The sequence below is a fragment of the Salmo trutta genome, chromosome 14 (genome assembly GCF_901001165.1).
Source record: "Salmo trutta chromosome 14, fSalTru1.1, whole genome shotgun sequence".
NCBI lineage: Eukaryota > Metazoa > Chordata > Actinopteri > Salmoniformes > Salmonidae > Salmo > Salmo trutta.
Genome location: NC_042970.1, coordinates 21,775,695 through 21,796,378, shown reverse-complemented (window position 1 = coordinate 21,796,378; position 20,684 = coordinate 21,775,695). Strand labels below are relative to the sequence as shown.

The 20,684-nt window shown below is 44.8% G+C and overlaps 1 protein-coding gene across 4 annotated transcripts in view; it reads right to left on the bottom strand.

The window, feature by feature from the left end:
* Positions 1–20,684, bottom strand: part of LOC115207615 (cadherin-4-like) — a 373,996-nt gene that overhangs the window by 10,845 nt on the left and 342,467 nt on the right. For all 4 annotated transcript variants that reach the window (XM_029774884.1, XM_029774885.1, XM_029774886.1 and 1 more), the window contains 2 exons: positions 14,128–14,300; positions 2,877–3,014 (listed from right to left, as the gene is read on the bottom strand). In XM_029774884.1, the coding sequence (XP_029630744.1) occupies positions 2,877–3,014; positions 14,128–14,300 (311 nt within the window). The remainder of the gene's footprint in view (positions 1–2,876; positions 3,015–14,127; positions 14,301–20,684) is intronic.

Sequence of the window (20,684 nt, the reverse complement as noted above, 5' to 3'; positions counted from 1 at the left end):
AGAGAGGGGGGGAGAGAGGGGGAGAGAGAGGGAGAGAGAGAGGGGGAGAGCCAGAATGAGATGTGGTTTTAAAAACCTTATGCAACTGTTCTAACTGGATAATGGGCTCTGGGTAGATGTCCTCACCCTTGAAAGTAACAGGTGTTATGTCTGATAAGCAGCCAGAGACAAACAGATCCCGAAGTGAACCTCCACTGTTTACTAGTTAGGGAACTGGAGCTCCCAACATGGGTTCATCAAGGCTAGAGAATAAAAGTGCATAGTTACATCAGAATGCTTTAGTAAACTCCAATTCATGTTGAATTGGAATGGATTCCATCTAGTTCAAAATTGAATAGACCCCAACCACTGAATTGCTTTAAACCACAGAGTTGGAGACTGAATTGAGAATAACTGAATAATATAGGAATTGAGCCTGGAAAAAGAGAACCCTGCTGTTTCAGAGTGTAGTACTGCATTATGTTTCCCCTTTCTCACAAGAGGATCAGCAACTCAACATGAATCTATGCGCTCTTTTAATGTTCTCGATAGAAGCATAGTATTGGTTGAAAACAACAGGAACAAAAAGGCAATAATGTTAGCAAGAATTGTGAATAAAAATGCCCTTAAAAACAACTCTCGAAATTCTTCTCTCTGAGTAGAATGGTGCACAGTTAAATGTGTTTTAATGGTTATTATATCCTCATTGTGATGGTAAAGGAGCCCTAGGCATTGGCAACGCCAACACACTTAATTTCTGTTTTTCACGTCACACAAGTGCCACATGCAGTGGCACGTCTACTATCACTAATAGTCAATGACTCCTCTTGTGCCAACAATTATGCCACTAACTGTCCTTCAGTAATACATTTCAGTAAAACTAGTCTGTTAGACACAGAGGTTCTACAGGTAAACCAGGAATAGCATGAAATCAAGGCATACTGGAATCTATCTGGCTGAGATTTGAACCTATAGACCACAGCTCCAAACACTCACCATTATGGATGTGAATTGAACATGTCGACAGGATTATAGAGTTTAGTTTGAGTGTAATGCACTTGATTAGATCACACCACCATAACACAAGGAGAGAGAGATTATACAGTCGCTGAATGCAGCCTAATGAGTTGTGGCAAGTACCATTGTCTTTTTGTTTTTCACATAATGATGAACATCACACTCATATTCATGCCCATGTTCTGAAATGAATAAAACATTTGTCTTTTTTCAAATTAGAAGCAATATATCTGCTTGGTTTACGCCCCCGCAAGCAATTTTACTTAATTAGTGTGCTTATGTTTTCGCTCCATCTCCCATTGAGAGATGCACATTCTTTCCTGTGTCTGTCATACACAAATAATTACTGAACTGCTCCATGTAGAGTTTGCTGTGTGGGAAGAGAAGAAAAGGGGTTGACAAACAAAGCAACAGAGAATCTTCTAGGAAAATGGAGTGTGTTTGTTTCTGTCTGTGTATGTTTGTGCCGCGAGTAAAGCTGTGTGTGTGTCATACACAGCAGTAAGACAGTTGTCTCTATGACTAACATGTCCTCTCCTGTCCCCACTCCTTTTCCTCCCTCTCTTGTCCTCTGCAGTCTGCACCAACATAACCACTGTCCCTCCACAACAGAGACCCATCCATCTGTTACTGTTGGAACACACAGTTTGACACTTGTGTTCCAAACCATGTGTTCTAAAACATGTTGCCAAAGTTTGTTTCTTTCGCCTTCTTTCTCATCCTGGTTTGTTTGCTATTATAATGTGTTCTCTCTTGCAATGCCACGCGGTTCTAAACACTGTGAGGCAGTGAGGATACTCAACACTCTCTCTCCACCCAACACCATGTCTGATACACCAGGGGACCTACAACAGCAGACAGAGGCTGAGTTGTGGAGAGAGTAGAGACAGTGTGGAGTGGAGAGGAGTGTGGCAAGGCAGTGCATGTGTCTGTGCCTGTGGAAATTTGAGTGTTCCCCTGTGAGAGGGGAGTGAGAGAGACAGGACAGAGTGGTCCGAGGCGAGGCGTTGTTCAGTGGGCTAGTCTGTGACAGCTGGGGCCTCTTATCAGAGCATCCGGCTGGAACTACGCTGCTGCCTGCCTGGCACACTCCTCTCTGCAGATGGATGGACACAGACAGAAAGAGGAGAGAGAGAGGGAGAAAGAGAGAGAAAGAGAAACTAACGAAGGGAGAAACAGACTCATCCTCCCTTTTGATGCACGCATACACGCATGCGCAGACACACACAAACACACGCACAGGCACACACACACACACACACACACACACACACACACACACACACACACACACACACACACACACACACACACACACACACACACACACACACACACACACACACACACACACACACACACACACACACACACACACACACACACACACTACGGAAGACAGGCTGCCTCCAGTGCAGATGTGTATGGGACTGGGGCCAGACGCCTGCAGGCAAACCATGGTCACCAGAAGAGCGAGGGCTCCTACCATCACCAAATAGAATGCCTATGATCAATCTCTATCCCCCCTCCCTTTCTGTCTCTCCATGTTGCTCCGTACTACTCCCCCTTTACTTCAGTAGCTCCCCCTTTCTCTCTTTCCCTTTGGCCCCTTTCTTATCCCTATTTTTAAACCTGTTTTTCTTTGCCTACTGTTTCTCTCTCCACATGTCTCTGTCCCTCTCATCTGTACAGCTCTCTACCCTCCTGTCAAAGAGCCATGACCTTTTGTTCTCTAAGATAGCATCAGACACATGGACTGCATCTACAGCAGAATTGGGGCACTGCCCTCTTGAATATCCATCAGCTGATGTTATCCTGTCATGAAGACAAATGTGTGGCCCTACAGTAGAGGTCAGTCCAGGGGTGGACAGGAGACTCACCGTCCTGGCGGTCAGCTCGGGAGGGTTGTCGTTGATGTCGGTCACAGAGATGAGGGCGGTGGCCGTGTTGGACAGGCCAAAGTTCAGGTTCCCCTCCATGTCCGTGGCCTGGACGATGATGATGTACTGGGACACTTTCTGGAAAGACACATCAGATCAAGTGGGTGAATGAATAATCTTTCAGAGTATGTGGGGGCTGTGACTGCACTGTCACACCCCCTCATCTCACATAAAAGCATATATTCACACAAACACTTTGCACCATTGCAGCAAAGAAGAGGAGTATCACATTCATACTTTTCACTCATTCATACTTTTCGGCTGTCCATGGCGCTGAAGGGGAGGGAAGCCCATCCTAGCCTGCTGCGTCCAGCCTTCCACCATTCAGCAGCCCTGCTATCTGCTATCACTGGGCCAGTTGTGCACTGTTGAGAGCACAGCCTATAACAGCTCTGGGGTCAGGACCTTAATCCCAGAAGCGTTGATGGTGGAACCCATGGGGCCATCTAGTGAACCCTGATGGACGTCAGTAAAAAGAAGGGGGAAAATCAATTCTCTCTCTCTGCTCAGGGAGCAGTATGTTTAATAGTCAGGTCTGGTGATCCAGAGAGGCGTTTTAAAGCACTTAAACTCGCCCAGACTCATTTAAAGTTCTGCAGAGTCATTAGGACTCGCTCCACATGTTAACCTGAACTAGACCAGCTCTATGAATGAAAACTCAATATGGGCTGCTCTTTATTACAGTCATAATGAAATATCAATACCATCTCTTCTCATAGTGCACTGCAGTAATAGACCCTTTACACTCTCTCCAGACTGCCTCACTGTGATTCAGCCACATCAAGGTATCAGTAGTCCTAGATAGTTGCTGTCCAGTGGGTATCCTGACTCTGAGCAGGGAAAGGTGAGTTAAGCCTAACAGCAGGTGGCACTCTCACACAGTAGGGAAAATGGGACATGCTGTCCTGCAGCACTTTGTTCATCACCTGAGAGAAGTTGATCTAAGCACACACGTATGCAAACACACTCGCAAGGCACACCAACACACATCCTCTCCCTCCCGTCAGTTTGGTTGCCCCAACAAGCCAGAAAAAGGGGTCTCTAATGACTCCTATAGATCTGCTGAACAGAAGTCTGTTAGATTAAAGAGTCCACCTCAAAAAGGAAATAAGCCTTCTTCCACCAAGCAGAACAACAGCAGTGTTTTTCCCACGGGCCTAAGCCCTTGGACTTTAATGGGAAGTGTTGAAAGGCATCTAGGGCCATAAGAACAGAGCACCGCTGGAAACTGAGGTAAAATTAGATCCTTTTTACAGGTACTGAATGATGCCGTTTTTTTTACCAGAGACTCTGCAGAAAGAGCAAAAGGCTACAGGCTATCAGAACTCAATGGCCAGCATTTCACCAAAAAGGTAAAATGTAAACTAAAATGGTTGTCCAATGGTCACTGTTCGGAGTTTGAGAGAAACTGAGTTTGTTCTCAAATATATGTTGAAAAAATGGCCATCCCAAATGGGGACATTACTGACATTGACAACGGAAATGTAAAGTAACATTTTTACTAGCAAAACATTAATGGAGAATGAGCGATGTGTGTTTGAGCTGTGTGTGTTTGAGCAGTGTGTGTTAGACGGGGTAGACTGAACATTTGAGAAAGAGAAAGCAAGTGTGAATGAGCACTGCACCAGCACTTTACGTATTTGTTCTGTGGTTTGTGTTCCAGCCTGTCAGTCTGGTACTGACCACAGTGGTTACCCTGTCATTAACAATCTCCAAACAGCCACTGCCTCACATTTAACTCAGAGAGACTCCTTCCCATTCACTGCATCTCTCTGAGGAAGATGGAGCACAGAGCTCCTGCTAAATACACTGTATTAAACACAAAGTCACATGGACATACAATACAAATTTACACCTTGACCAATATGATCCACTCATGACACATGAAATACAGTCACACACAAACCCTCAAAGAAACATCCATATACATATTTGCCACCAGATATGCCAAACAGAGTATGGCTAAGGTTTCTCCAGAAGTAGCCCCTAGTGCTGAACCACTTCCCCATGTTGAGAGAGTGAAGAAACCCTACGTATAGAAACCCTAAGCCCCTGTATGTGCCCAGAGCCATGCATGGTCCCCTGCCAGGCCTTTTTCCTCCACCAAGGGGACAGTGTGTAGGCACTCCACCACAGTGACCGATCAATGCCCTAATCAGGCAGAGCAGAGCTGACACTTTCCAAACTGGAGCCGACACGAGTCAGCCACACAGATCAGCATCATGCCCAGCCAGGCCCCAGAGAGGCTGCAGTAGCCTGGGGGAATGAAAAGAAACAGCCCTGCCACTCCAGCCAGGGCCAGAGAGCACAGAGACACCCCAGCCCAGTTGTGGCACACAGGGGCCAAGGTCACCTGAAGACAGTACGACTGTCTCACACTTAGAAGCTCTGACACCCAGCAGGCTACCTCACATTGTACTCTACCAGTTACACTCAGCTGCACTCAGGACCAGGACTCATTTATAACCGTTGCATAAATGTCACACAAAATATCTGCATGTGCCATTTCTGAAAAGAATATGTACCTCTGTGTTTTTTTGCCCACTGTCACGTCTGTGTGTAGAGAAGGACCAAGGCACAGCGTTTTATTATAGTGAAACTTTAAAACCAAAAAAAAAAAAAAACGTGACGAGAGGTGCAACATGCACTGACTCAAAATAAGATCCCACAAACAACAGGTGGGAAAAGGCTGCCTAAATATGATCCCCAATCAGAGACAACGAGATACAGCTGCCTCTGATTGGGAACCATATCAGGCCAACATAGAAATACAAAACTAGAGTACCCACCCTAGTCACACCCTGACCTAACCAAAATAGAGAATAAAAAGGATCTCTAAGGTCAGGGCGTTACAGTACCCCCCCAAAGGTGCGTACTCCGGCAGCAAAACCTGACTCTATAGGGGAGGGTCCGGGTGGGCATCTAGCCTCGGTGGCGGCTCCGGTGCGGGACGTAGCCCCGCTCTGCTCACGGATCAGCCATCTTCGGTGGCGACTCTGGTGCGAGGATCGTCGCCGGAGGCTCCGGACCGTGGGTCGTCGCCGGAGGAACCGGACCGTGGGTCGTCGCCGGAAGCTCCGGACCGTGGTCCGTCTCAGGAGGTTCTGGACCGTGGGCCGTCTCAGGAGGTTCCGGACCGTGGGCCGTCTCAGGAGGTTCCGGACCGTGGACCGTCTCAGGAGGTTCCGGACCGGGAACCGTCGCGGAAGCCCTGGACTGGGAACCGTCGCCGGATGCCCTGGACTGGGAACCGTCGCCGGAAGCCCTGGACTGGGAACCGTCGCCGGAAGCCCTGGACTGGGAACCGTCGCCGGAAGCCCTGGACTGGGAACCGTCGCCGGAAGCCCTGGACTGGGAACTCTCGCCGGAAGCTCTGGACTGTGAAGGCGCACTGGAGGCCTGGTGCGTGGAGCTGGAACAGGTGGTGCCAGACTGGTGACACGCACTTCAGGGCGAGTGCGAATTGCAGGCACAGGACGTACTGGACTGGGGAGGCGCACTGGAGGCCTGATGCGTGGGGCCGGTACCGGTGGCACCGGACTAGTGACATGCACTTCAGGGCGAGTGCGGGGAGGAGGCACAGGACGTACTGGACTGTGGAGGCGCACCGGAGATACAGTGCGTAGAGCCGGTGCAGGATGTACTGGACCGTGGAGGTGCACTGGAGGTCTGGAGCATAGAGCTGGCACAACGCGTCCTGGACAGATGACCACCTGCGCACGGCAAATGTGGAGGGCTGGCACAGGAGAGCACCGGACTGGGGAGGCGCACTGGAGGCCAGATGCGTGAAACTGGTGCATATGACACCGGACTGGTGTCACGCTCCTCAGCACACCCGCTCTGCAGCGCTCTCAACGCCAACACCTCTCTCCGGAATCTTTCCGGAGAGTTCCTCACTGGCTCTGGTTCACCCCTCGGCTCCGCCAACCACTCCATGTGCCCCCCCCCAAAATAACATTTCGGGCTGTCTTTTGGGCTTGCGTCCTGGCCGTGCACCCTGGCTTCGTCGTTGTTCCTCCTTTGCTGCTTCCGCCTGTTTCCATGGCAGGCTTTTGTCTCCTGCCATTATTTCCTCCCAAGTCCAGGATGTCCTCCACTCCTGGCTTTCCTCCCAGGCCCAGGATCCCCGCTCCTCCTGGGCACGCTGCTTGGTCCGTTGGTGGTGGGAGATTCTGTCACGTCTGTGTGTAGAGAAGGACCAAGGCGCAGCGTGCTCTGAGTTCCACATTTTATTATAGTGAAACTTTACAACCAACAACAACAAAAAAGAAACAACCAACAAACCGTGACGACAGAGGTGCTACATGCACTGACTCAAAATAAGATTCCACAAACAACAGGTGGGAAAAGGCTGCCTAAATATGATCCCCAATCAGAGACAACGAGATACAGCTGCCTCTGATTGGGAACCATATCAGGCCAACATAGAAATACAAAACTAGAGTACCCACCCTAGTCACACCCTGACCTAACCAAAATAGAGAATAAAAAGGATCTCTAAGGTCAGGGCGTGACACCCACGATACAGACAGCTAAATCGGTTCGCTAATACAGGACTAGTAGAAGCCCAATGCACTACTTTTGTGAAAATAGAATTGAAAAAATAATAAAAACATTGTTTAGTTTGAAAAAGTCACTGCAAAATAACCAATGGTTTGATATTTTGCAGTGACTTTTTCAAACTAAACGTGCATGCTGCCTATAGCAAGTGCCTGTCCATGCATTCTGCAAGATTGATTGTATATTGGAAACCATTAAAAAGTAGGCTACAGTCCACACTTCTATGCAAAGGACCAATTATTGTTTAAAATGCTGTTTATCAATAAATTATTGGGTTAAAATGTCCTGACTTGGTATAGGCTCTGAAATGAAATAGGTTTATGATTTCTGACTCCTATCGCAGAGCAATACTGCAGCCTACCCATCCTGTCAAATATTTTACATAAGCTATCGGTCTATTTAATGTGTTGGCAGAATGTTTTTTTTTTAATTCAGTAATTTATGCTGTATTTGGCAAAGGACTGTGACAGTTTCTGAAAGAGAAAACAATGGCAAATTGTTGTGGACCTGTCAGCAGAATGTTTGAATTCAACAAATTTTTTTGCATAGACTTTTCCCCCAACCTAAATATGCTGGATTATCTGCAAATTCTGAAACATTGTCTAGGCTACTCAAAATAAATTCAGTTGTAAGGTAGCATACATACTTCAAACTAAAAGATCAACTGTCAAATTCTTCTGTAGGCTATAAACCACACTGCCTATGGGATCGCATACATCAAAACTTGAAATACATAGTCTACCTATTTACATAGACCCAATTAAATGAGAGATGCAGATGGTAATTTGTTGTATGGCTACAGGAATATGAACCCATCGTGGCTAGAAAAGGTGAGGAATGTATTTCAATTAATGGAATTGTCTACAATTTCCAATCCCTCATATTTTATTTGTAAATATATATATATATATATTTTAAATATATTTTCTAAATATATTTTCCTTTATTATTTTCCCCTAACCCTACCATGCCTCCCATAACTGGAGTAAACTAATGGACAACTACACTTACAGTGTCTTTGGAAAGTATTCAGAAACCTGGACTTTTTCAAAATGTTGTTATGTTACAGCCTTATTCTAAAATAGATTAAATAAAATAAAAAATAAAAATCTACATACAATACCCCATTGTGACAGAGCGAAAACAAGTTTTTATGCAATTTTTTTGTTTTAAATACCTTATTTACATAGGTATTCAGATCCTTTGCTATGAGACTTGAAATTGAGCTCAGGTGCATCCTGTTTTCATTGATTATCCTTGAGAAGTTTCTACAACTTGATTGGAGTCCACATGTGGTAAATTCAATTGACTGGACATGATTTGGAAAGGCACACACCTGTCTGTATAAGGTCCCACAGTTGAAAGTGCATGTCAGAGCAAAAACCAAGCCATGAGGTCAAAGGAGCTCAGAGACAGGATTGTGTCGAGGCACAGATCTGGGGAAGGGTACCAAAACATTTATGCAGCATTGAAGGTCCCAAAGAACACAGTGGCCTCCATCATTCTTAAATAGAAGACGTTTGGAACCACCAAGACTCTTCCTAGAGCTGGCCGCCCTGACAAACTGAGCAATCGGGGGAGAAGGGCTTTGGTCAGGGAGGTGACCAAGAACCACACCAGAGCTTGAGGATCTACAGGGAAGAATGGGAAACTCTCCCATACAGGTGTGCCAAGCATGTAGTGTCATACCCAAGAAGACTTGAGGCTGTAATCACTGCCAAATGTGCTTTAACAAAGTACTGAGTAAAGGGTCTGAATACTTATGTAAATGTGATATCAATTTTATTTTTTATAAATGTGCAGAAATGTCTAAAAACCTGTTTTTACTTTGTCATTATGGTGTATTGTGTGTAGATTGATGAGGAAAAAAACAGTTTAATCAATTTTATAATAAGGCTGTAACGTAACAAAATGTGGAAAAAGGTTCTGAATGCTTTATGAATGCACTGTAGGCTTCTACTTCCAACTTATACATACTACATACATTTTACGGACAATGTTTGTTTGTTTTTAGTCCCATCCTTCAGCTCCACTCAACCCCTCCCATCTATCCCTGAACACTATCCAGTTTTGGATTTGACTTTGCTGTGACATTTCCCAAAAGTTTTGAACCTTTCTATAGATTCTACATATTGTAAAATAAAGATACATTTTTTTTGCTAAGAGTATTATTATATTATTGATCGATTGGCTATGACTTTTTAAAACACCCAGCAGTGCTATCTGCAGAGTTAGCTCCAGGTAAATGTTCCAATTCTTCAGCCATTCCTGGACATGTGACCAAAAACAAGCTACAGTGAGGGAAACAAGTATTTGATCCCCTGCTGATTTTGTACATTTGCCCACTGACAAAGAAATGATCAGTCTATAATTTTAATGGTAGGTTTATTTGAACAGTGAGAGACAGAATAACAACAAAAAAATCCAGAAAAACGCATGTCAAAACATGTCGAAACTTTGAACATTGAGATATTAAAGACATAGATCAGACGCATAGTATACAAAGGAGTGAGATCTGTAGAAAGACAGAGTGGCTGTGGAATGTGCTGGGTGGACAGGAGGAGATCAAAGGATTGCTATAAGGGAAGCAGATGGACATCTGTGGATTAGGCGAAGGAGGGGTTGAGGTCAGAAGGTGAGGTCAGATCCCCTGAAGGGAGTATTAAGGGTTTACTACCCTCACCCTGTGGAACCATAAGATGTAAGGATTGGAGAGAAGTAGGAGTGTCTTAAGTGGGATATATATACATGTGATGGTGAGAAATGTCTTGCTGTGACGACCCTTTGGGAAGAATTAAACTTGGTAAAGCTTCTCTAGTGTCCGTGAGTTATTTACTCTGAAAAATAAGAACCTAACAGAAGGAAATGGGGACTCATGTGTGAAGTAACTGCCATCACTCACATCAGTTACTCCTTTTTACCTTGGTTTTACAGTCTACCTTGGTATTATTGATTGCTATTTGCTGATACACGTATCAAACTATAGGAAACTGACAGCCACGTGCAAATAAATCTATGAACACAAGTTTGTGTAAAACAAATCATAATGGAAAAGTATTGCAGTGGGTGTACCAAGCAAGAAGGCAGTAACTGCTGTCTAGGGTCAAAGGTCATGTTAGAGCAGAGGTCAGGGTCAATATGAATAAAAAATAACTTGTTAGTTAGACAACAGAAACACATTTCCAGTGATCTGCCTACAACTAATTTGGCTTGACAATTTCAAAACGTTAAATCCATTTCTCTCAGTTCCACTCAATTAGCAGTTACTGCTCTTTTGCTTGACAGAGTAGCTTCTATATGTACAGTAGCTCTATTTCTCAGACAGAGAAAGAGGGTCCCAGAAACAGCTTAGCCCTGCTTGTTAACCCGTGTGCTAATACATGCAGTGATACGCGATGGCACGGGAGAGGTGAGGTCAGGGGTGCAGTGAGTGGGAGGGTAATTGGCATTCAGGAGTGATCAGGGCTGGGTGATGCTGAAGTGCCCTTCATGTCCCCCTGCTCTCCTCCACGCTGAAGAGGCTCCCTCACCCCTTAATTAACACATGAATATTCCAATTAGACACCAATGCTACTGATGAAGAGGATTAACTGCTACAAAACTGTGTGTGTGCGTGCGTACTGGTGTGCGTGCGTACTGGTGTGCGGGTGTGTGCATGCATACCTGTCTGTTAATGCCTAAGAGTGTGTTTACAGTATGTGTGTGACCTTGAGTGTAGGTGGGTGAACACCCAGGTGTCCCAGTTTAATGGGGAGGATCAGTGGGAGAGATGCAGGTGGGATTGGGCTGCTGCTCTATCTAGATTAATGGGGTTGACTCCCATTCATTCAGCTGTGGGGGAGACCAGGGAACAGGGAAATGGGCCCTGCATTAACTGCAGACTGATTTCCACTGTCAACACTATACTATTTAACATCTATACTTGAATGAGTGAACTTGAATGCACACATACATTAGGAACTTGCATGAAATTGGGTTTGTTTCTTTTCCTGAATATTCACCACAAATCAGATATTAAGCAACTAAACCTGGCAGCCATACCAGTCTTTTGTTTTCCATAGAGGTCAAATCGGTCTGCATTCTAAAGGATGGTTAGGCTGGAGTTATTGCCTAGTGGGACTATTGGGAAATCTCTGAATATAAACGTTATGAGACAGACTTGTGGTGCCAGAGCTCAAAGGTTTAGACTCAGCACTTGTACTTTTATGGCTTTGGTAAAATCATCAGACTAAGCGATGAGTATCAAATAATATCATGATGATAGAGTATGTTATACATTTATGTCTTTGGAAGATTTAGGAGTAGGATTGGAGGTTGTATTTTGCCCTGAATGTCAGGCCACAGAGTGTTAGGAGTGAGAGTCTGAGATAATGTGAGGGACTGTGAGAGACAGACTGTAGGGTGTTAGGAGTGAGAGTGAAATAATTTGAGGGACTGTGAGAGACAGACTGCAGGGTGTTAGGAGTGTGAGTCTGAGATAATGTGAGAGACTGTGAGAGACAGACTGCAGGGTGTTAGGAGTGTGAGTCTGAGATAATGTGAGGGACTGTGAGAGACAGACTGCAGGGTGTTAGGAGTGTGAGTCTGAGATAATCTGAGGGACTGTGAGAGACAGACTGCAGGGTGTTAGGAGTGTGAGTCTGAGATAATGTGAGGGACTGTGAGAGACAGACTGCAGGGTGTTAGGAGTGTGAGTCTGAGATAATGTGAGGGACTGTGAGAGACAGACTGCAGGGTGTTAGGAGTGTGAGTCTGAGATAATGTGAGGGATTGTGAGAGACAGACTGCAGGGTGTTAGGAGTGTGAGTTTGAGATAATGTGAGGGACTGTGAGAGACAGACTGCAGGGTGTTAGGAGTGTGAGTCTGAGATAATGTGAGGGACTGTGAGAGACAGACTGCAGGGTGTTAGGAGTGAGAGTCTGAAATAATTTGAGGGACTGTGAGAGACAGACTGCAGGGTGTTAGGAGTGTGAGTCTGAGATAATGTGAGGGACTGTGAGAGACAGACTGCAGGGTGTTAGGAGTGTGAGTCTGAGATAATGTGAGGGACTGTGAGAGACAGACTGCAGGGTGTTAGGAGTGTGAGTCTGAGTCTGAGATAATGTGAGGGACTGTGAGAGACAGACTGCAGGGTGTTAGGAGTGTGAGTCTGAGATAATGTGAGGGATTGTGAGAGACAGACTGCAGGGTGTTAGGAGTGTGAGTCTGAGATAATGTGAGGGACTGTGAGAGACAGACTGCAGGGTGTTAGGAGTGTGAGTCTGAGATAATGTGAGGGACTGTGAGAGACAGACTGCAGGGTGTTAGGAGTGTGAGTCTGAGATAATGTGAGGGACTGTGAGAGACAGACTGCAGGGTGTTAGGAGTGTGACTCTGAGATAATGTGAGGGACTGTGAGAGACAGACTGCAGGGTGTTAGGAGTGTGAGTCTGAGATAATGTGAGGGACTGTGAGAGACAGACTGCAGGGTGTTAGGAGTGTGAGTCTGAGATAATGTGAGGGACTGTGAGAGACAGACTGCAGGGTGTTAGGAGTGTGAGTCTGAGATAATGTGAGGGACTGTGAGAGACAGACTGCAGGGTGTTAGGAGTGTGAGTCTGAGATAATGTGAGGGACTGTGAGAGACAGACTGCAGGGTGTTAGGAGTGTGAGTCTGAGATAATGTGAGAGACTGTGAGAGACAGACTGCAGGGTGTTAGGAGTGTGAGTCTGAGATAATGTGAGGGACTGTGAGAGACAGACTGCAGGGTGTTAGGAGTGTGAGTCTGAGATAATGTGAGGGACTGTGAGAGACAGACTGCAGGGTGTTAGGAGTGTGAGTCTGAGATAATGTGAGGGACTGTGAGAGACAGACTGCAGGGTGTTAGGAGTGTGAGTCTGAGATAATGTGAGGGACTGTGAGAGACAGACTGCAGGGTGTTAGGAGTGTGAGTATGAGATAATCTGAGGGACTGTGAGAGACAGACTGCAGGGTGAGAACAGCTTCTCATAAAAGACTCTGCCGGCAGCCTGCTGATGCATTATGGGATAAACAGAGTTGAACCTCCGTGATCTCCCTCATTAGCGATCTAAGAAGGAGTGGGATAGGGAGGGGCACACACCTGCAGGGCTAGGGTAGAGGATTAATCAGGTGAAATCCATTCCCATGACCCCCTCCAGGAGGGCCAGAACGTGTTGGTATTTTATAGTCATTAATGGTGCTGTTTGCAGGGTTGGGGTCAATTCCATTTAAACTCCTGTCAACTGAATCGGACATGAACAGTCTCTAAACATTAATAATATAATTCAGTTCCTGAACAGACTGGAAAATAGATAGGAATTGACCCCAACCCTGTCTGACTATTTTACTCATAATGGTTAAGGTTTAGTCTAGGGAGGGAGGGAATCCTGAGTTAGTTATTAAGGGCAAAAGGTGACTGACTGGTTGGTGTACAGGGGTGGTGACCTATAGGAGGTGACTGCCCACGAAACAGGGGTGGTGACCTATAGGAATGAGAACACCATCCACTGTCAGACTATAGCTAACACCAACAGCAACAGGCTGACATGAAACTGATCCAACAGGAAGTCAATGCCCCTTCATTCCCCCTGCTCCCCTGACAGACAGTGTGACCTTGTTGTGCTACTGACCTCCCTGTCCAGGCCAGCAGCCATGGTGAAGATGTCTCCCGTCTCACTGTTGATGGTGAACATGTTGGGGATGGGCATGTGGGGGGTCTGGGACAGGATCCGGTAGCGCACCATCCCATTGGCTGTGGTGTCGTCATCTGAGTCGTTGGCTGTCACTTGCATCACCAACGTGCCTGCCAACAGAAAAGAGAAACAGCCAGCAACAGTTAGAGGAAAACACTGTGAATCCCTCAGTGAAGGAAAAACCTCCTACTGGCAAAGATAGAGCCAGGATCAGTCATACAAACACCAAGAGATTTAACATACATTCCCCATTCTCATACACCCATACGAAAACAATGTACATTTCTAAATATTTAACTTAACGTAAAATGTATTTCAAATATATCTACATACATTTGCATCTTTGCTGAAATGCATGTAATGCATTTAACAGGGTGACAAAAGTGGTTCCTAATTCGGCATATGACATAGTTTGGCCCTTCAGAGGATACTTAAATGACTCTACATATTGATCAATGGAGATATTTTAACATTCTGTCATAAAGAGCACGTTTGATAAAAAAAAAAACATTTTCCCATCTCAAGAGGTTAAAATACATTTTAAAATTACTATAGTAAGTGCCTATCTTCAGCTTACGCCTGTATGTACTCTGTTACCAAAGGTTGGGCTTGGACACTGCCAGTTCTGGAGTCTTAAAGGGAAACTTCACTTTTTCTACTTCATATTCATCCTCTCGAGCACCACCCCAACATCAACATATGTGAAAATTGTGTTTTTCGATGTTTTGCAATAAAAAAGGAAGAGAAAGAGAAGTGTTTCCAATGACATTATCAACCAATTAGTAGACAATTATTAGGCAATGCCTACTTAAAACTGGTCTAAATCACACGATGATGCCATTGGAAACACATATTTATCTTTACTATAAAACATTGAAAAGTGCCATTTTCACATATATGGTGATGTTGGGGGGTGGTACTGGAGATGATGAATATGAAGTTGAAATATTTACGTTTTCCTTTAATGATACTGACATACAGTGCATTCGGAAAGTATTCATACCCTTTGACTTTTTCCACATTTTGTTACGTTACAGCCTTATTTTAAAATGGTTAAAATTGTTTTTTTTCCCTCATCAATCTACACACAATACCCCATAGTTGAAAAGCAAAAACAAGTTTATAGAAAGTTTTGCAAATGTATTAAAAATAAAAAACTGAAATATCACATTTTTATAAGTATTCAGACCCTTTACTGAGTACGTTGTTGAAGAACCTTTGGCAGTGATTACAGCCGCGAGTCTTCTTGGTATGATGCTACAAGCTTGGCACACCTGTATTTTGGGAGTTTCTCCCATTCTTCTCTGCAGATCCTCTCAAGCTCTGAGGTCCTGAACACCTTTAGGTGCCTTTGGCAAACTACAAGCGGGCTGTCACGTGCCTATTACTGAGGAGTGGCTTCCGTCTGGCCACTTTACCATGAAGGCATGATTGATGGAATGCTGCAGAGATGGTTGTCCTTCTGGAAGGTTCTCCCGTTTCCACAGAGGAACTCTGGAGCTCTGTCAGAGTTACCATTGGGTTCTTGGTCACCTCCTTGACCAAGGACCTTCTCCCCTGATTTCTCAGTTTGGCTGGGTGGCCAGCTCTAGAAAGAGTGTTGGCGGTTCCAACTTCTTCCATTTAAGAATGATGGAGGCCACTGTGTTCTTGGGGACCTACAATGCTACAGAAATGCTTTGGTCCCCTTCCCCAGATCTGTGCCTCGACACAATCCTGTCTCAGAGCTTTACGGACAATTCCTTCGACCTCATGGCTTGGTTTTTGCTCTGACATGCACGGTCAACTGTGGGACCTTATATAGACAGGTGTGTGCCTTTCCAATTAATGTCCAATAGTTTGAATTTACCCCAGGTGGACTCCAATCAAGTTGTAGAAACATCTCAAGGACAATCAATGGAAACAGGATGAACTTGTGCTCAATTTTGAGTCTAATAGCAAAGGGTCTGAATACTTATGTAAATATGGTATTTCTGTTTTTAATTTTTAATACCTTTGCAGAAAATTCTAAAAACCTGTTTTCGCTTTGTCGTTATGGGTTAGTGTGAGTAGATTTGATTAAAACATTTTTCTTAGACATTTTAGAATAAGGTCAAGGGGTCTGAATACTTTCCGGATGCAAGTGCAGGTGACAATAAAGAGCTCAATTGTTAAGACAGTCACCAATTCAGTACAATGTTTCATATTTGCCATACATTTTAAAATAAACACATATTTCTTACAAGTACAATCAAATGTAATATATTTTACAAGGCATTTCCAAATACATTTCAAAATATATTTAACAAAACATATCAATAAATACATTCTAAAATACATTGTTTAATGTATGTATGTATTTTAGAATGCATTTTGATGTATTCCGATGTATTTAACATATATTAAGATATACATTTTACATACATTCTAAAAACATTCTGTAATATATATATATACATTTTACATACATTCTAAAAACATTCTGTAATATATATATATATATATACACACTGCTCAAAAAAATAAAGGGAACACTAAAATAACACATCCTAGATCTGAATGAATGAAATAATCTTATTAAATACTATTTTCTTTACATAGTTGAATGTGCTGACAACAAAATCACACAAAAATAATCAATGGAAATCCAATTTATCAACCCATGGAGGTCTGGATTTGGAGTCACACTCAAAATTAAAGTGGAAAACCACACTACAGGCTGATCCAACTTTGATGTAATGTCCTTAAAACAAGTCAAAATGAGGCTCAGTAGTGTGTGTGACCTCCACGTGCCTGTATGACCTCCCTACAACGCCTGGGCATGCTCCTGATGAGGTGGCGGATGGTCTCCTGAGGGATCTCCTCCCAGACCTGGACTAAAGCATCCGCCAACTCCTGGACAGTCTGTGGTGCAACGTGCCGTTGGTGGATGGAGCGAGACATGATGTCCCAGATGTGCTCAATTGGATTCAGGTCTGGGGAACGGGCGGGCCAGTCCATAGCATCAATGCCTTCCTCTTGCAGGAACTGCTGACACACTCCAGCCACATGAGGTCTAGCATTGTCTTGCATTAGGAGGAACCCAGGGCCAACCGCACCAGCATATGGTCTCACAAGGGGTCTGCTGGAGGTCATTTTGCAGGGTTTTGGCAGTGCTCCTCCTGCTCCTCCTTGCACAAAGGCGGAGGTAGCGGTCCTGCTGCTGGGTTGTTGCCCTCCTACGGCCTCCTCCACATCTCCTGATGTACTGGCCTGTCTCCTGGTAGCGCCTCCATGCTCTGGACACTACGCTGACAGACACAGCAAACCTTCACAGCAAACCAGCTCGCATTGATGTGCCATCCTGGATGAGCTGCACTACCTGAGCCACTTGTGTGGGTTGTAGACTCCGTCTCATGCTACCACTAGAGTGAAAGCACCGGCAGCATTCAAAAGTGACCAAAACATCAGCCAGGAAGCATAGGAACTGAGAAGTGCTCTGTGGTCACCACCTGCAGAACCACTCCTTTATTGGGGGTGTCTTGCTAATTGCCTATAATTTCCACCTGTTGTCTATTCCATTTGCACAACAGCATGTGAAATTTATTGTCAATCAGTGTTGCTTCCTAAGTGGACAGTTTGATTTCACAGAAGTGTGATTGACTTGGAGTTACATTGTGTTGTTTAAGTGTTCCCTTTATTTTTTTGAGCAGTGTATATATATATATATTTAAAATACAACACATTACACATTTCCTAAAGAATTTATAAAAATATATATTTGAAATGTATTTTTTGTAAGGTATGGGTGCACACACAACCTGAAAATACAATACACAACACACACACTCACACACACACTTCAAACCAAATGTAATTTTAAGTCCATTCCCTGCATCTATGTCCTCAGTGAAGGGAAACTTTCCGATCAGGGGCTCCTGGGGGAAAATAAGTAGACAATACAAACTCATCCCATCCCTGTATATAGTAGGCTGTCTGGCAGGCAGGTTGAAGTTCCTTCCTATAGAGTCCATTTAGTAATGAGCAGCACTGGCTCTTCCGCCATTTCCACCATCCATTACTTCAGCCTTCAGCGGCACGGCTGCCCTTAATGCTCCAATGCGCTCTCGCTATTTGTCTTGGAATCATGGGTAAAAACAAAGCCATTTAAGGCTGAAGGTGGGGGTGGTGTGTGTGTGTGTGTGTGTGTGTGTGTGTGTGTGTGTGTGTGTGTGTGTGTGTGTGTGTGTGTGTGTGTGTGTGTGTGTGTGTGTGTGTGTGTGTGTGTGTGTGTGTGTGTGTGTTGTGTGTGTGTGGAGGGGATGGGGGGGTGAAAGGGCTGTGTCCCAATCTCCCCGAGCAGAATTATTGATTTGTAAGAGCTTGTCAGCCAGGCTCACAAATGTGACCAGGCAATTAGGAGCACTCTGTGCAGGAAAAGGGAGAGATCACCTCGTTCCTCTCCCCAGCTCAGGGAAAATGTCACTCTCCATCAGGCAGCCATTTAAAGGCTGCTACTGCTGCTGAAGCTGCTGCTGCACCAGGAGGAGCGCTAGGCTCCTGTCAGCTTAGGGGGATAGAGAGGCAGAGGCAGAGAGACGCAGGAGCACACACACACTTGGGTTGTTATACTGTATAAGGAGGTAGAAACAAAGAGGAGAGACAGGGGGAGAGATGAAGAGGAGAAGAGCATATAAGCATATACAGAGAGATATAGGGATGCATAGACAGAGACTGGGAGAAGTGCAGGAAGAGAGAAAGAGATAAGCAAAGAGGGATAGAGAGATGAAAGAAAGAGAAACAAGAACCATTGGAGCTAATCCAAGGTCACTTTTGCTGTAGATCAGCTGCAGAACTAGGCACAGGGACAGTATTAGATAGGATTAGGTAGTGTAAATATGTTGAATTTTAGACAGGAAGGAGAAGAGACACATGATGGGTTCTCACAGCTACAGGTGTTTGTTCTGTTGGCTCTCATAATTGGGCAGAGATAGCACCATCATTCCCGTTACAGCCAGCATCGACGGGATAATTGTAGCTGAGAATTCTATTTCATTCATTTTCAAAGCAGGATTTGTCACTTTTCCCAAGGAGAGAAAAAAACTGAGACAAAAAACAGAGAGAGAGGGAGAGAGAGAACCAAGGAAGGAGCGAGAAGAAAAACAATGACCCTTATTCCAGAGAGGAGAACATCAATATTTGAAAAAAGAAGTGATGTAGAGAATCGTACGTAAACTCTGACATCTTTCATTTCAATAAGAGGGATTCCTTAATAAGCTCTTTGTCTAAGAATGTGGCCATGCCTGAAAGGGTTAACCTCTTAGCCCGTTTAATTCCTCTTTAATTTGAAAACTAATTCCAAATCCTAATTGCTTTACCGCCAAAACCGCTGGGACTGAAAATTTCACTGGTGGAAGGCAGGCAGGGAAGGCATGTTGGCCAGTTGGTCACATGGGAGAGAGAGCGAGGGAGTTGAGACCACTGTTGGGCTCCATCATCTTCCTAAACATTACTGAGCTTGAGGTTAACACCTGCCTTCCAATTACAGAAGGAGAGAGAGAGAGAGAGAGAGAGAGAGAGAGAGAGAGAGAGTGGAGGACAGAAAAGGGGGCAGCGTGAGAGAGAGATGGACATAAGCACAGATGCAGAAAGATACCATGGCAAGAAATTGCCAGTGATGGAAAGGGAAAGGGACAGAGAATACAGAGGGCAGGCCAGAAATGACACTAAAATGGGTTGGCAAAGGAAAAAGACGGGAAAAGACAAGAAAAGGAGGCTAAGAGGAAGATAATACCATGCATTTAGAGGGGGCCAGGAAAGTAGTGAGTTGGTGATTTGGGGAGGCAGTAGTGATTTGGGGAGGCAGTAGTGATTTGGGGAGGCAGTAGTAAGTGAATGAGTGAGTGGGGAAGGGCAGGGCAGGAGAAGAGGTATAAGGCAGAGGAGGAGATGTGAGAGGGAGAGGGATTTGGCAGTCACAGAGTGATAAAAGGGGACACAAAGCATCGTGGTCACACAGAGCTGGCTCTAATGGCACTGCTGGCCCTCCCAGGGCTGTTACCAGACCACATTGCAGCTCCACCCACCATCATACACAACCCTGGCAAGCCCGGGAGGGGCCAATAAAAACCAGCTATCAGAAAATTACCTCCAAATCTGACCGCAATCACACCTCAATGCATGGGCAGTCAAAAAATTTTAACTGCCCAACTGCAATGTCTCTTCACAACGTTCCATGCTGAGGGAATATTAGAGTACAGTACAGTACAGACTTGAGGGAGAAGAAATCTATTTTATATCTCTGGTGTAAATAAAGTCCCTAAGGAACAAAACATGTTTACGATATCCATGCCGGGTGTGTGTGTGAATGTAAAACTTCAGAATTTGTAACCAACCAGAGCACTCACTGGTGTCTGAAGCTACTTTCCATCAGCATCTCTGGGTAACACTTCCTGCTAAATGCACTCCCAGCTCTGAGACTCAATCTATTTGGTCTTAACTGTAACAGAGTGGCTCCTCTGTGAACAATCAGCCAG